Below are 13,341 nucleotides of genomic sequence, written 5' to 3' on the forward strand. Positions count from 1 at the left end.
GCTTTGGATCAGATTGAATTTGATCAAAGCTTTGACTGCTAAGAGAAGCCAAGAAAAAGCACAAAGCCCAATTTGCTGAGAATAAAATGCTGATATTTAGCCAGAAACCTGCCTACTTTAAAAATAAGCATTAAGTTTCAAGGCTTCAAAATGTGTCTGGCTATCCAACTTAACATGTCCCTATTCCAGTTCCTAACACATTCTCCTCTGACCACTGCGATCACTGACCTATTACCCACATCAGTGCTGCAGGGCCATTAGAGAGCCATCTGTTAACAGTCTTCTGTCTTCTACTTTGAATTCCAGACTTTGGGGATTGGGATTTTTTAATTTGGTTTTTTTCCTGGGTCAGCCTTGGAAACATTCACATCCTGCTAGCTTCACAGACCCAAGGGAAGAACAGTCACACACCATCACCTCAGTGCAATCAAGAGCAAAGACCAGCAAGACAAGCTAATTTTATACCAAGGCAGCATCTCTCAAAGAAGCACAATATATCATACTTCAAAAGAGGGAGCACATGAGCAGAAAAAAGCATTCTTTCCTTTCAAGGAAATGCTTTAAGTTCTGTAGTTTATTTTTATCAACTAAACTTGAGAAAGGCAGACCTGCAGGACAGCCCTTGTTAGTTAGGTGCTAGATTAGATCATGGAATAAACTCCTTTTTGTATATCAAGGCAGTAGCTAATTTCAGTTTATCCCATTATTTAGTCTCACTGCAGATCATTTGCAGGAACTCTAGTCTGAGACTGTCCATACCTCCCTTTACAGACCACATGCCCTTACCAGTTACATTAAGCAGTCATTCCTGTTGCTCCATGTTTAGTGTGGAATAACAGTTGTAGCACATACTTTGTTTTCACTACTGTTATATAGTAACACCAAAATTAAACTGTATGATGCAGAAGCTAATACTGCTCCAGCCTAAATTAGCTGAATTTACCCTGAAACACCATCCATCTAGTGCAGTCAATCTGAAAGTCAGAGCTAAGCATAACAACTCCACTTGACATCTACTAACCACATGACTAAGCAGCTATTTCCTGCAGAACTTGCATTTCCTCAGACAGTCTGCATCTCAGAAGGAAATTAACACATAGCTTTGCCCATTGGAGCGCTGAAGCCACTAAAACAACTGAAACCAACCAGCTCTTTATTACTGCTATATGAAATACTGTTTCCAGATATTAAAAGAAAAAGCAATTAAGTCCAGCAGTCAGCTGAATGTTCATTTCTCAGTACCCAGAATATTCAAGTTCTTCACCTTCATACCAAGTTTCTTCCTGTTCTTCAACAGATTTTAGAAGCAATATAATTTCACAGCACCGTTTTGAAGTTACGCACCCAGAAGGAAGCACACGTCATGAAATGTTAGGTTGCAAAAGTCTAAAGATTTAGACTTGCATTTTATCACCATCAAGTATTACAAGACAGTTCTTTATTTCAAACATTAAAGTGCCAGGTTTATGTACAAACTATTAAAACAATAGTTAAAAAGATAAACTTAAAACCTGCTAAGAAGCAGTGAGGTCATGTAGTTGCCTCCAGAGTTTTCTGCAGAGTATTCAGCAAATTTAAGACTACAGAATTTCTCAGCTGCTCCTTTTTTTATGGGGAGAACAGTAGAGGCTAGTGGTCCCTGCCCAAAATCTCCCATCTTGCAGAAGAAAGGTGCCCGTATCTTCCATAAAATGGAGTAGCACGTGTCGAAAGAGATACATCTAAGCATTCTATGAATTAACACCATTGCCAAAGTCTAATAAAAAAGGATTTTACTGCTGGAGCTACACTAGCCTCCTGAAAAGTACCAATATCACCACACTTTTCAAGAGTGGGATTTTAGCACAGGAATCAAGTCACACTGACTCAATACATTTAATGTTTCCCTGTAAACAGGGGAGCATACACACTAACTCATATGGTCTCAGTTCATTTAAAATTCCGCATCCAGGGTGAAAGAGTTGTCTGTGGGTTTCGACATGACTCCCATCCTCTGATATTCACCTACTCGCTTCTCAAAGAAATTGGTCTTGCCTTCCAGAGAGATGTTTTCCATGAAGTCAAAAGGATTCTCTGCTTTGTATATCTGAAATGTAAAGGCAATTCTACAGTCACTACAGGTGCTCACATCTTGAATATGTGAGAGCATTAGAAATCAGCTGGAAGGAATCTAATAACATCAGCAGACTTATTATGTAGGGAACAAAAATCTCTGCCCCAGGACAACTCTACTGCATTTTAGCTGCAGTAAACAGAAGCACAGCAACTTTTGTATAGCTGTTTTTCCATAGCATCCTTTAGCTTTTCCTTCTGTGGGTCTCTAAACAGCATCTAGCAGCAGGACTGACAAATGGCTTTACAAGTTATACCAATACTGCTGCAGCCATTTTAGGATTTGGGTTTCTGGAGGAAATTAAAACTTAGTATTTTCCCCATGAACAATTCAGTGTATTAGAGCCTTACCTTGTTAAATCCCAGTTCCAACATAAGCCGGTCTGCTACAAACTCTATGTACTGTTTCATTAAAGTGCAGTTCATGCCAATCAGCTTTACAGGCAGTGCCTCCGTCAAGAATTCCTGCAGATAACAGAAGCACTTTATGTACAGAAACCAGTATTCACTCTGTACCATCTAGGTTAATTTTATGCCCAACAGCTCCCCAGCTTTCTGCTTAATTGCTGTCAAGTTCCTAAACAAGGAGCAGACAATTACCTGTTCTATGAGAACAGCATTCATGATGATTTCCTTTACTCTCTCCTCTGATGGTTTGTGTATCAAGTGCTTGAACATGAGGCAGGCAAAATCACAGTGCAAGCCCTGGAAAAAAGTTTCAGAAAATTGTTTCAGGAACACTGATTTAGAAGAGCCACTCAAATCAGTAGCACAGAATAAATAGCCCTAGACACAATCTTTGCACTTGCCATATTAGTGTTATCTACAGACAACTTTCTGCCCAACCAGAAGGTGGCACAAGTGAGTTCAGCCAGTACCAGCTGCACTTGCTCCAAATGGAAAGGTATATATACACTGAGTGCAAGAGCTGGCAAGAACCCTTAAACTAGAGGAAGTAAAATGCCAAGTTTATTCATTCTCTGCTGCAAGATCCACAATGACACATGTTTACACACTTTAGCAAGCTTTATAGACTGCCTGTTTTTAAACATATTCCTGTTTTAAAATATAGGCTCCAACTGAATGTCACTTTTGAGCTTCTGTGGCACATTACCATCTTAACTGCTAGAATTTGATTCATACCTCATCTCTACTGATGAGTTCGTTAGAAAAAGTGAGTCCAGGCATTAATCCCCTTTTCTTCAGCCAAAAAATTGATGCAAAAGAGCCAGAAAAGAAGATTCCTTCCACTGCTGCAAAAGCTACTACACGTTCTCCTGTTAAGAAAAGACTGACAGTAATATCACACATGACAACTTAACAGGATTAATACCCAGAAGCTGCAAATAGACCAGTGAAGAAGTTCCTGCTCAAGTGTGCTATAGCCTGTCCTTAAAAACTATTACAGTAAAGGCTTCTGGTCATCAAGCAAAGCTTTTAAACGTGAGAGGAAGTAAAAACTAATTACAGTAGCTACACTAAGTAGCTGAAGCCAAGGCTCCTTCCCCCAGGTTAACCATCAATACCATCCTTTTTCAAAGATCGCACACTGAAAAAGAGCAGTCATTTTAGCAGCAGATTTAGATCAATGTCTGCTCATCTTTTGATTAATTACAAAATTTCAGCCATGAAGAATGCTTTAATACTAGCAAAATAATGACCTCTACCATCTCATCTCACCTTTGAAGCAAGACACCAAGAGTCAGTAAGGCAGAGGAGCTACAGCCTGCAACTGTACAGCTCTGCTGGAGATCAATGGCCAGTACAGTTCCGGATACATGACAGCAATTTACAATTTGATCATATAGCCAGGTGTACAAAGATTGCCACATGAGCTACCATTATTCAAAATGCTAGCAATTTTTTACAAAGATTCGTGTCAGTAGCTCATTTGCAAGATCAAAGTTATTTTCTCCATCTCCAGAATACCAGTATCTTATACTGGAGAGCATACACTCACTCTCCCTGGGACGTCTGGAGAAATGGTGGTTCCTCCATCTTTAGGGAAGGAATGTCACTTTGCTTGCAGTAGATGTACTCACCATACGTTGCTTTCTTGTCCCCAATCCAGCGCATGGCCCAGTCAGCCTTCTTTTTAACACACGGTAACGTTTCAATAGCATTAAAAAGAAATTCCCTGAGAAGGATGGAACTCATTAAGATCAGACATCAGCACAACTAGTACAATAAGCATTCACTGCCACAGATGCTCTGCTCCTTCCCCCTCTTATTTTGCACCAAATTAGCTCTATTTGCACCCATCAACTACCTTTTAATCACCTACCCATCACATCAACACCAGTTCACGTGAATTCCCATGACAGTATCAAAAGGAGTACTGTTTCAAGTGTTGTATTTCAACAAGGCTTTCAAAACTACAGATCAACCAGCCTCCGCCTTCCAGCAGCAAGGCACCAGAGCTCTCGTGTAAGTATTCTTCCTTAAACACTTGCTGGAATTAAGCATCCCAGTAGATACGACATGGTCAGCTTTCTACAAAGTAGCAGCAATCTAGACTGCAAATAGCACTGCAGTACCATGACATTTTGCTGAACAGGGTGTTGGTCTGACAAGACACCAGAATAACTCAGTCCAGACTGCTCAAAGCCCTGCATTTAGTTTTAAGATACCATTTTTTAATCAATTCACCTTGTTATGAAATTTTTACTTTGGTTTTATTTTTAATCAAGACCAAAAGCCACTTTTCAGCAAATGCAACATGCTTTTCCCCCCCAAGCAAAACAGTCAAGTGAGTAAGGGCAGCACATGCTATATAGAAGTGCTAGCTGTTAACTAAATGCACTGGGTTTTAGAGTTGATATTTTAATAAGCAATATTCTCGAGACAAACTTTCCTACATAGCCTTCTACTAGGTGCCAGGGTCCTCCATATGAGCACTTTAATGCACTTCCCTTATTTGACTGCTCCATCTTTTTCATAGTTTCATTCCTTTATTTCAGTATTAAGTAGCTTCAGTTTCGCTCTTAATCTAAGCAAGTTCTTGCTCATGCACTTCAGAGGAGAAATATTCTGAAGTAAAGCTACTCTTAAGCAGCAGCAGTATTTTATATAAATGTAGTTAAAATCCTAAAATTAGCCTTAAAGTCAGAGTGACTGATATGCATCATTTAAATCTCAACACTTAAAGAGTTTTGAACTTTTCATCACCAAGCAATACAAACCTCTCTTTAGAATCTTTAATGTAGGTGTCAATAAGAAGACTGTACATTTCTGAATGTATATTTTCCATGGCAATCTGGAAGCCATAGAAACAGCGAGCTTCTGTGATTTGTACTTCTTGACTGAACCGCTCCACCTAGAGGAAATAAATGAGCATTTGCAAAAGGCATTTATAACAAGCTTGCAGGTTAGAGGCATTGATGCTGTCTATAACAGCTCTTGCTCAGCCCGCAGAATCCTCTCCATATTAATTCCAGACATGTGAATTATTAATAGAAATATGGACATGGTATCCCCTCACAGCTCCAAATTATGAGTTATTCTTTGGTCCCAAGAGAAATGGGAAAACTTCTTAGTTTGACTTATCCCCCATTAGGGAGAAGAGCACTGAGAGGGTAGAAGCAGAACAAGGGCTCTGAACCAGCCAAGTGTTACTTACTGTAAGGCAATGCTCAGTGCCCCATGGGGAGCAGGCAAACTTGGGGATTACAAAAGCAACCCCAATTTGCTAATTAGCTTAAGACACTACATGATCTAGTAAGCAGGCTAGATCAGCCAGCAAGCATGTCAAATGTGTAGTTATCTGTTATCTTCACAAAGTGATGTTTCTCTCACGACTGTTTGTACACACCAAATTTTCATTGACGATGCCATCGCTGGCAGCAAAGAAGGCGAGGACGTGAGAAATGAAGTACTTCTCCTCGGGTTTCAGGGACTCCCAGTGCTGGATGTCTTTGGAAAGGTCCACCTAAAACATTGCAAAAAGAAGTGACGAAATTAATAGAGAAACGAGGGCTTCATGTACACGGCCCGTACCGAGCGGCGGGGCTGCCCCCAGGCCCCGCCCGGGGGCTGCGGGGGGCGGGGGGCAGCCGGCAGGCAGGGCCGTGGGGAGTCCGCCTCCTCCCTCACCTCCTCCGCCGTCCAGAAGGAGGCCTCGGCCTTCTTGTACATCTGCCAGATGTCGTGGTACTGGATGGGGAAGATGACGAAGCGGCGGGGGTTGTCCCGCAGCAGCGGCTCCTCCTCCTCCTCGCCCCGCGGCACCTGAAACAGCGGAGAGCGGCTCGGGCTCGGCTTGCCTCAGGCCTTTGGCGGGAAGCTGAGGGGATGGGGGAGCCCCATGAGGGAGAGGGGCGCCGGGAGAGCACCCGGCGGGGACGAGCGGGCAGGGGCGACCCCCGCGCCCACGGCGGGGGGAGAAGGGACAGACCACCCGTGGAGGAGAGGGCAGCGAGGCGGGGGTTACGTGAGTCGCCGGGGAAGGCGAGAGGGGAGCAGGGCAGGCGCCGTGCCCGGGTGTTCCGCACTCACCGGCTTCCTATTGTCCTCCTGGAAGATCTTGCGGGCCGCCTTGCTGGCCAGGACGCGGGCGCTGCTGAGCGCAGGGGGCTGCGGGGACAGAGGGACAGGGTGAGCGCGCTGCGGCGCTCCCGGGCGGGGAGCGGGCGATGGGGCGGGCACTCACCGTGTTCTCCTTGTCGCCCAGCGCCAGGCTCTTCATGGGCGACAGCTTCTTCGTGGGTGACAGGCGGGGCTGGTCGTGGCGGGCAGCGAGCGGGGCGCGGGCGGACAGCATAGCAGCAGCGGCGAGACGAGCAGCACTGAGCGACGGGAGCGCGGAGCCCCCGCGCCGCCCCTTTATATCCCCTTCGAACTTGGCGCCAGAACGCCCGGCTGACCACTCACAGCCCGCGCCGCGCCCGCCACCGCCCGCCCCCGCACTCCCATTGGCTGGCGCGCCGGCCGGAGCCCCGCCCTCCATTGTGGCGGCGGCGGCGGGAGGGAAAGACCCGCCCTTCGCTTTGGCGCGGAGCGGGGGAAAAGGCGGGAGAGCGCGGAGCCCCACCCCCGTGCCCCCCCGCGCCCCGCGGAGCGGCGCGGAACGGAACGGAACGCGGGGCAGAGCGGTGCTGCAGGGCCCGGCAGCTGGGCGGGTCAGGGGAGAAACACCAGCGCGGCCTTCCCCGCCTGCAGCATGGCCCGGCTGCTGGTGGGGAGAGGCTCAGCGGCGGGTCCCACGCGTTGTACCTGGCTTTAAACATTCGGGATGCAATAGGAAAGTAGAAAACTTGCTTCCAGATACGGGAATGGCCCTAAACCTGAGTTTAAGGGAGCGATCTGGAAATGCCATGTTGCTCTCATCCCTGTCTTGCTCTCCCTCTCTCTTTTCTGGTCCCTCCTACCTACCGGTTCATTTTCACTTTCAACACTGATTCCAGCATTGGAGACAGATTGCACTTTCCTGCATTTGGACACAGAAATTGGCTTCCCAGAGAAACTGACTCCATGTGCCACCTGGTTCTACAGGTTTTAAATCAAGAGCACAATAAAGGGAGAACACAGGTATGAAGAAAAAGGGGTGCATATTAAGGTTCTTTAAAAAGTCAGCATTTTATATTCATTAAATGGCCTTTACTTGAACAACATCGTTTCCCTCATCCAACTCCACAAAGGATCTGCTCCTATCAACTAAAATGTTTTCTCTGAAGCAGTTTTAGTGAAACCAAGAGCTTAATGAGGCTTGGAGGCTCTTCTGCTCCTGCTCTGTCCCAGGAAAGCCAGTCCCATGGGCAGAACTGCCCAAAAGGCTCAGCAGCGCCTGCGTAGCACCCCACTATCTCCTACCATCTCTACAGCTGCCGGGGGGGTGGGGAGGGGGTGACAGAGAGCTCCACCCTCCACCCCCAGCCAAACTCATTTACCCTCCCACCCCAATAAGGACCCCAAAGCCACCAGCTCACAAGCCCTGGGCTGCCGCCAAGGGCCATCATGATGCAACAGCCGTGCTATCGCTGCAGCCCAGCCACTCTTCTCAGAAGCCCATGGCAGGGGATCAAAGCCCTGCCCCCGGGGACAGTGGCTCTGCAGGGAGAGAAGATGCTGGGGAGAGCACAGAGAGGGCCTGTGAGGAAGCACGTTGCACCTCTGTGCTGCTGTAGCTGCAACAAAATGGTACATGGGAATGAGTGTCCACACTGAATTTTCCTATTACGGCAGTTTAACACAATTACGTTTGTTCCTTGAGGTGCATCCCCAAGGTTTACACGCTGTGCATAGTACTTAGCCATGTCCCTGCTAGTGGTGTCATGGAGGAAAGCAAGCAGGAGGAGCCCTCCCCCCTTTACAAACATCCTCCTCCATGATGCATCTGCATTTTGGGACCAGCATTTTCAAGCCAGGTCCTTTGCCAGAGCTGGGTTCAAGGCAGCAGGCTGCTGCCCTGCTTTGAGGTGCCAGCGCTCAGTGTCACACCAGGGGATGTCAGCTGGCTCGTGCCCTCTCTTTGGGTGTGCGAAAGGATGCTCTGCTCTTCTGGCCCAGAGTGGAGAACTGTGTGTTTAAAAAAAAAAAACACCCCAAAACTTGAATTAGTTTCACACCTTCTTTGTTTACAGGAATTTAGAAGCTCAGAAAGGTGGAAGTAAGAGCAGCCCGGGGCAGTTGGGCGAGGCAGGTGTGGGGTGTTGTGTAACTATGCTGTTTGCACAGGTCCCCCTTCAGACTGCCCACACTGGGGTTCCAGCCAGGGCAATGACCCCAGCACCCACCTCCACCCAGGTCCTGGCATGTCTCATCAGCTGCAGGTGGAGCTCAGCAGCATTCTCTGCCCCAGGCACTGCTGCTGTGGCATCCTCAGCGCCAGCACGGCAAAGCCCATTCCCACCAGCACAGCTTACAGCCCCCAAACCACACGTCCTCATCACACGTCTGCTTCATCGTGATGGCTACTGCCTTGGCTCTCAGCTGACCTACCTGGTGGCATTGGGTAACGCTCAGGGTGGGGTCTTTCTTTCTCAGAAAATTGGTTTTCTTCCATTTTCATGCAGATTGACTACAGGACAGATAGACAGCAACTCCAGGTTGCTGACTGCCTCCCACCACTGCAGCAACCGGTCTAACTGATGAAAGTTGGTGAGGATAACTCCATGGGAGACATGGGCTGACTCATCACTAGCTGAGGACACAGCATTTGCTGATGGTTTTCCCCTGATTTTAGGAAGGTGATTTGTTTGCATGGCCTCATCCAGCCACATTCAAACATGCCAAATCCTGAAATCCTCACCCATTGCTCAGTCTGTCAGAATTGATATTTGTATAGAGCATCATGCTGAAGGGTCCCTACTTAGGCCTGCAAATCCCAAAGCCTGAGTTCCACATTCAGCAAAAAGAAATCTAAATACTCTAAATATAAGATGAGACAGGGTAGGTGAGCAGCAGGAGGCCGTCAGTCAATACTGTCAAGGAGACAGGCGGTGGTCTCTGGCCACCACTTTCTCCAACAGGTTTGAAGGTAGCCCTCAGGATTATCCTCTCACACTTACCCAGCTGTGCTGAGGAGAAGGATGCTCCATATCTCCCCAGAACCAATCCAAGCCATAAGGACTGAGACCAAAATTTCAATGGTTTGAATGAAAAATTTGCCCATGTAACTTGCCTCCCTGTTTAGAGGTGGTTGCCCTCCACTCGCTGTGGGGTTTATAACTCAAGGGAGGACTCTGCCAAAACAGAGCTGCAGGGCTCTGCCTGTTGAGCCAAGGCACTTTAACAGACTGTCTTACTGAGAAATCTAGAGCAGAACAAAACAAGTCTTTATTAACTTTATTCTAGCTGGATATCACCTTTGCTGATGCAGCCCATTAATTTGCAGGTCTGAGAGTACCATCGTTTGCTGCCTGATGACCAGCCTCTCTGGAGGTAATGGACAGCTATTGAAAAGTAAAGACCTTGCATGCTTAGCATCCCCACAGTCTTTAATTTTTTAAACCGCTGTTTCTTGCCTATTCAAGGTCCTTACCCACCATTTACAGCTCTCAGGACAAAGTCTGCAGGTAATATATTACCACATATGGGGTTATAATGGTGTAACTGGGCGCATTGTTTCTTTGCTGTTTGTGAAGCTGAGCACAGTGCTGTAGACTCAGTCACACCAGTGGCAGATAGAAGAACGAGCATTAAAAGACTTTCAAGAGCTGGAATAATGAAGCTTTCCAATCAGCTGGTCATCAGCAGTGAGTAATATGCAAGAGCACCACTGATTTTGGTGTCTTCCTCAGGATCTGTGAGCACATTGTGGAGCTGGAGTAGCGAGACCTGGCACTGCATTCATATGTGTGCTCAAGAAGGTGGTCACTCTTCCTTTCTAGTAGCACCACCTTCTTGTTTCCTTCAGCAGAAGGCAGCAATGGCACCAGCAGAAGACTTTTGACCTACCATTGACTAGCCTCAAGCAGGTTTTGGTCTCAGCTCCTGTGCTCTGATCATGGAGACTGTGGCTGATCTCTTGCCACACATGGAAAATTACAGGTCATTCCTGCTGTAGCAGCCTGTCAGTCACCATGGAGGAATAGTGAACTTTCCTCAGGGTTACATTCCTCAGCACTTACTCATTCAAAACTGCGTATGGGAGGAAGGCAGCCCCAGGTCCCTCATTTCTGGACAAGCTCATGTTGTTTATGTTGAGCTGGGCTCTTGCACAGCAGCGTTTCTAATGCATCTCACTCTTTGCTACTGCTCGCACCAAGCAGCCTGAGCGACCCTTTCCCTCTTGTTCCAGAAAACAAACTTGCCATCTTAGCAGAGCAGCCAGGAACCCCCCTGTACTTCTGAATGGTTTCAAAGAAAGTCAACCTCAAACCATGACAGGCAATAACTGAGGAGACAAAGGCAGGACTGCAAATCATTTTTCTTAACCAGGTCAGTGGCAGGCAGCTTGGTTATCACCAAAGCTTTACTCATCTGCAGGAAAGTCCTGTGTCCTAGGTACCCCCCATCCCTGCTCTATCTGCTCCCAATGACCTGTTCTTTCCTGGCAGAGGTTTTTTTTCCTGGGAGATGCAGATTACATTCAACAAAGTGGACACCTCATACCACCAGATTTTCTGGTGTATGCTGGCATCCCTACCCCAAGAAATCACCTAGTCAAGACTGGCATGAACGGACTGACAAAGGATCTTGCCTCTTGTCTTTGGGATAGTACATTTTGGACCTGTTCTGCTCCAGATGCCCATGATATCTGCACTCTTCCAGGAGGGCAGAGAAAACAGGGAGACTTATCATTGCACATTTTTCTGGTGGCATCTGCCAGACACTTCCCTGCAGAGCATGAGAAGATTCAGTATTTGTCAGGGTTCAATTGCAATTATGCCAAAAAAGGGACTGGGAAAAGGAGGCTCCTTCCATGCCATGTTCTGTCGCTCTGCCAGGGCAAATTTCTTTGTGGGGTCTAGCAGTGACCCCATGGTGATATGACAAGGTGCAAGGGACTGTTTAGCTGGTCAGTCCCTGTGCACAAACAGGCAGCAGTAGGAAAGATCCCAAATACATTCAGATAAGTGAAAGATGAGATAGACATACACCTACATATGAAGACAGTAATTGACCCTAGGAATTGTAACTGGGGAAAAAAAAAGGTAAAATGGAAATTAGAAAGATAGATGCAAGTGCCCGCAGCACTCAGGGGACCATGAAAACACAGAAAAGTGGTTTTATATTGCACTTGCATTCAAAGGGATAACTACAGGTAGATAAATTGATGCAGGTACGACATTAAATGACATAGAGGCCTGTATGGGGATGTAGGAGACAAATAAAGACTGGCATCAATTATCCTTTCGGCAGTACGGTCACGCTGATCAAACAAAATCCCTTGCTTTATAAGGGTGCATTTGATTTACTGCTTCGTGACACTGAGAGGATTAAAACTTGTTAAGTGATAGACTTTAGAAAGTCATTGTAGAGGCATATCATTGCCAGCTCAGTGTCCTGAGATTGTCTGCAAAGTTTTCATGTGGTAGATGTGACGAATGGTGAATAATGAGTGTAAAAGTGGCCTGTCTCACTCTGTCCTTGGTGTTAATGAGCCTAAATGCAAGATCACGCACTAGGGAAGAAAACTGAAGATCACACTTATGAAATGCTGGACTGACCCTGCAGAGAGGGCCTCCTGGGTGATGATACGTAGCAGCTCCACCAGCAGCCTCCCAGGCTAACCCATGGTCAGAGGTCAAACCAGGTCCTCCGCTCCGTAGGCAGAGGAATCGAAGCTGGAGGCAGTACTGTTTCCCTCCTGCACTGCGTGGGACAGCATCCATGGGGCAGCCCCGGGGGGCTCAGTTCAAGATTCAGCCACCCAAAGGCAGGCGTCTACCCGTGGGTGGGGTGTGTAGACACTGACGGTACCCAAGACATCCTAAGGCATCCTGCCTGCTCTCACTGATCCCTAAAGGTCCTTCATACCTCCCATGTCATCCCTGCCAGCCACACATCTCGGCCTCCCTGGAGCCTCTCAAATGTCACCAATGTCCATATTTAGACAACTGAGTCAAGCCATCTGATATGAGAGACAGACCTGCATCCGGATATCTGAATGCATTGTCATTATCTCAAACTGAACCCACTCACTGTGCCCTGTTGACAACACAGGAGCAGTGCAGAAGACAGCTCCAGGGCAGACTGGAGTCTTAAAAGCCTGCCCTGGAGCAAGATGCTGGAGAAAGCTGCCCTATTCAGTGCTGAGAGAAAGCTGAGGAGCCATTACATAACCACCCTGACCAAGTGTTGCTGTAATCAACCGATGAGGAAAAAAAAGGCATCAAATCTTACAGCTTTGAACAGTAACCAGAACATGGGTTTCAGAAAGGAAGTATTTCTCATCAGGGGTAATTATGCACTGAACCAGCTTTCCTGGGGACACGGTAGATTCCTCAATTCCCAGTCATGATTTCAAGACTTCACGTGACAGTTTTATTCAGTCACATTATGATTTGCTCAGCAGTTACTGGCAAGTTTCTCTGAGGGTAAAAGGATTAGGGTAGATTATTTTATTAGTCCTTTTGTCTGGCATCCATCAAGATGCTCTTTCATTGCACAGCAAGCTCAAGGGCACGCCAGGAGCTTACTTCCCCCCAGCTGTGCTTTGGCACACCCAGCTGAAGAAAGGGGGGGAAAACTCTTCAAGATAAAGTTTTAACAATGACAACGTCAATAAATCAGTCACTGACATTTTGTTTCAGCAGAACAAGCTGATCTCATGTAACTTCAGCAGAA

General features: G+C 46.8%; 1 protein-coding gene across 1 annotated transcript; it reads right to left on the reverse strand.

Moving 5' to 3' along the window:
- Nucleotides 1–1,371: 1,371 nt before the first annotated feature.
- RRM2 (ribonucleotide reductase regulatory subunit M2) lies at nucleotides 1,372–6,902 on the reverse strand. The gene is made up of 10 exons (XM_074864704.1): nucleotides 6,761–6,902; nucleotides 6,607–6,684; nucleotides 6,205–6,339; nucleotides 5,924–6,040; nucleotides 5,295–5,428; nucleotides 4,155–4,249; nucleotides 3,256–3,389; nucleotides 2,713–2,817; nucleotides 2,464–2,577; nucleotides 1,372–2,086 (listed from the first exon to the last, which is right to left on the reverse strand). Exons 1-10 carry the CDS (start codon nucleotides 6,869–6,871, stop codon nucleotides 1,934–1,936), a joined length of 1,176 nt encoding a protein of 391 aa, XP_074720805.1. The 5' UTR covers nucleotides 6,872–6,902; the 3' UTR covers nucleotides 1,372–1,933.
- Between the last annotated feature and the right edge of the window lie 6,439 nt (nucleotides 6,903–13,341).

The sequence above is a fragment of the Strix uralensis genome, chromosome 3 (genome assembly GCF_047716275.1).
Source record: "Strix uralensis isolate ZFMK-TIS-50842 chromosome 3, bStrUra1, whole genome shotgun sequence".
NCBI classification, from domain to species: domain Eukaryota; kingdom Metazoa; phylum Chordata; class Aves; order Strigiformes; family Strigidae; genus Strix; species Strix uralensis.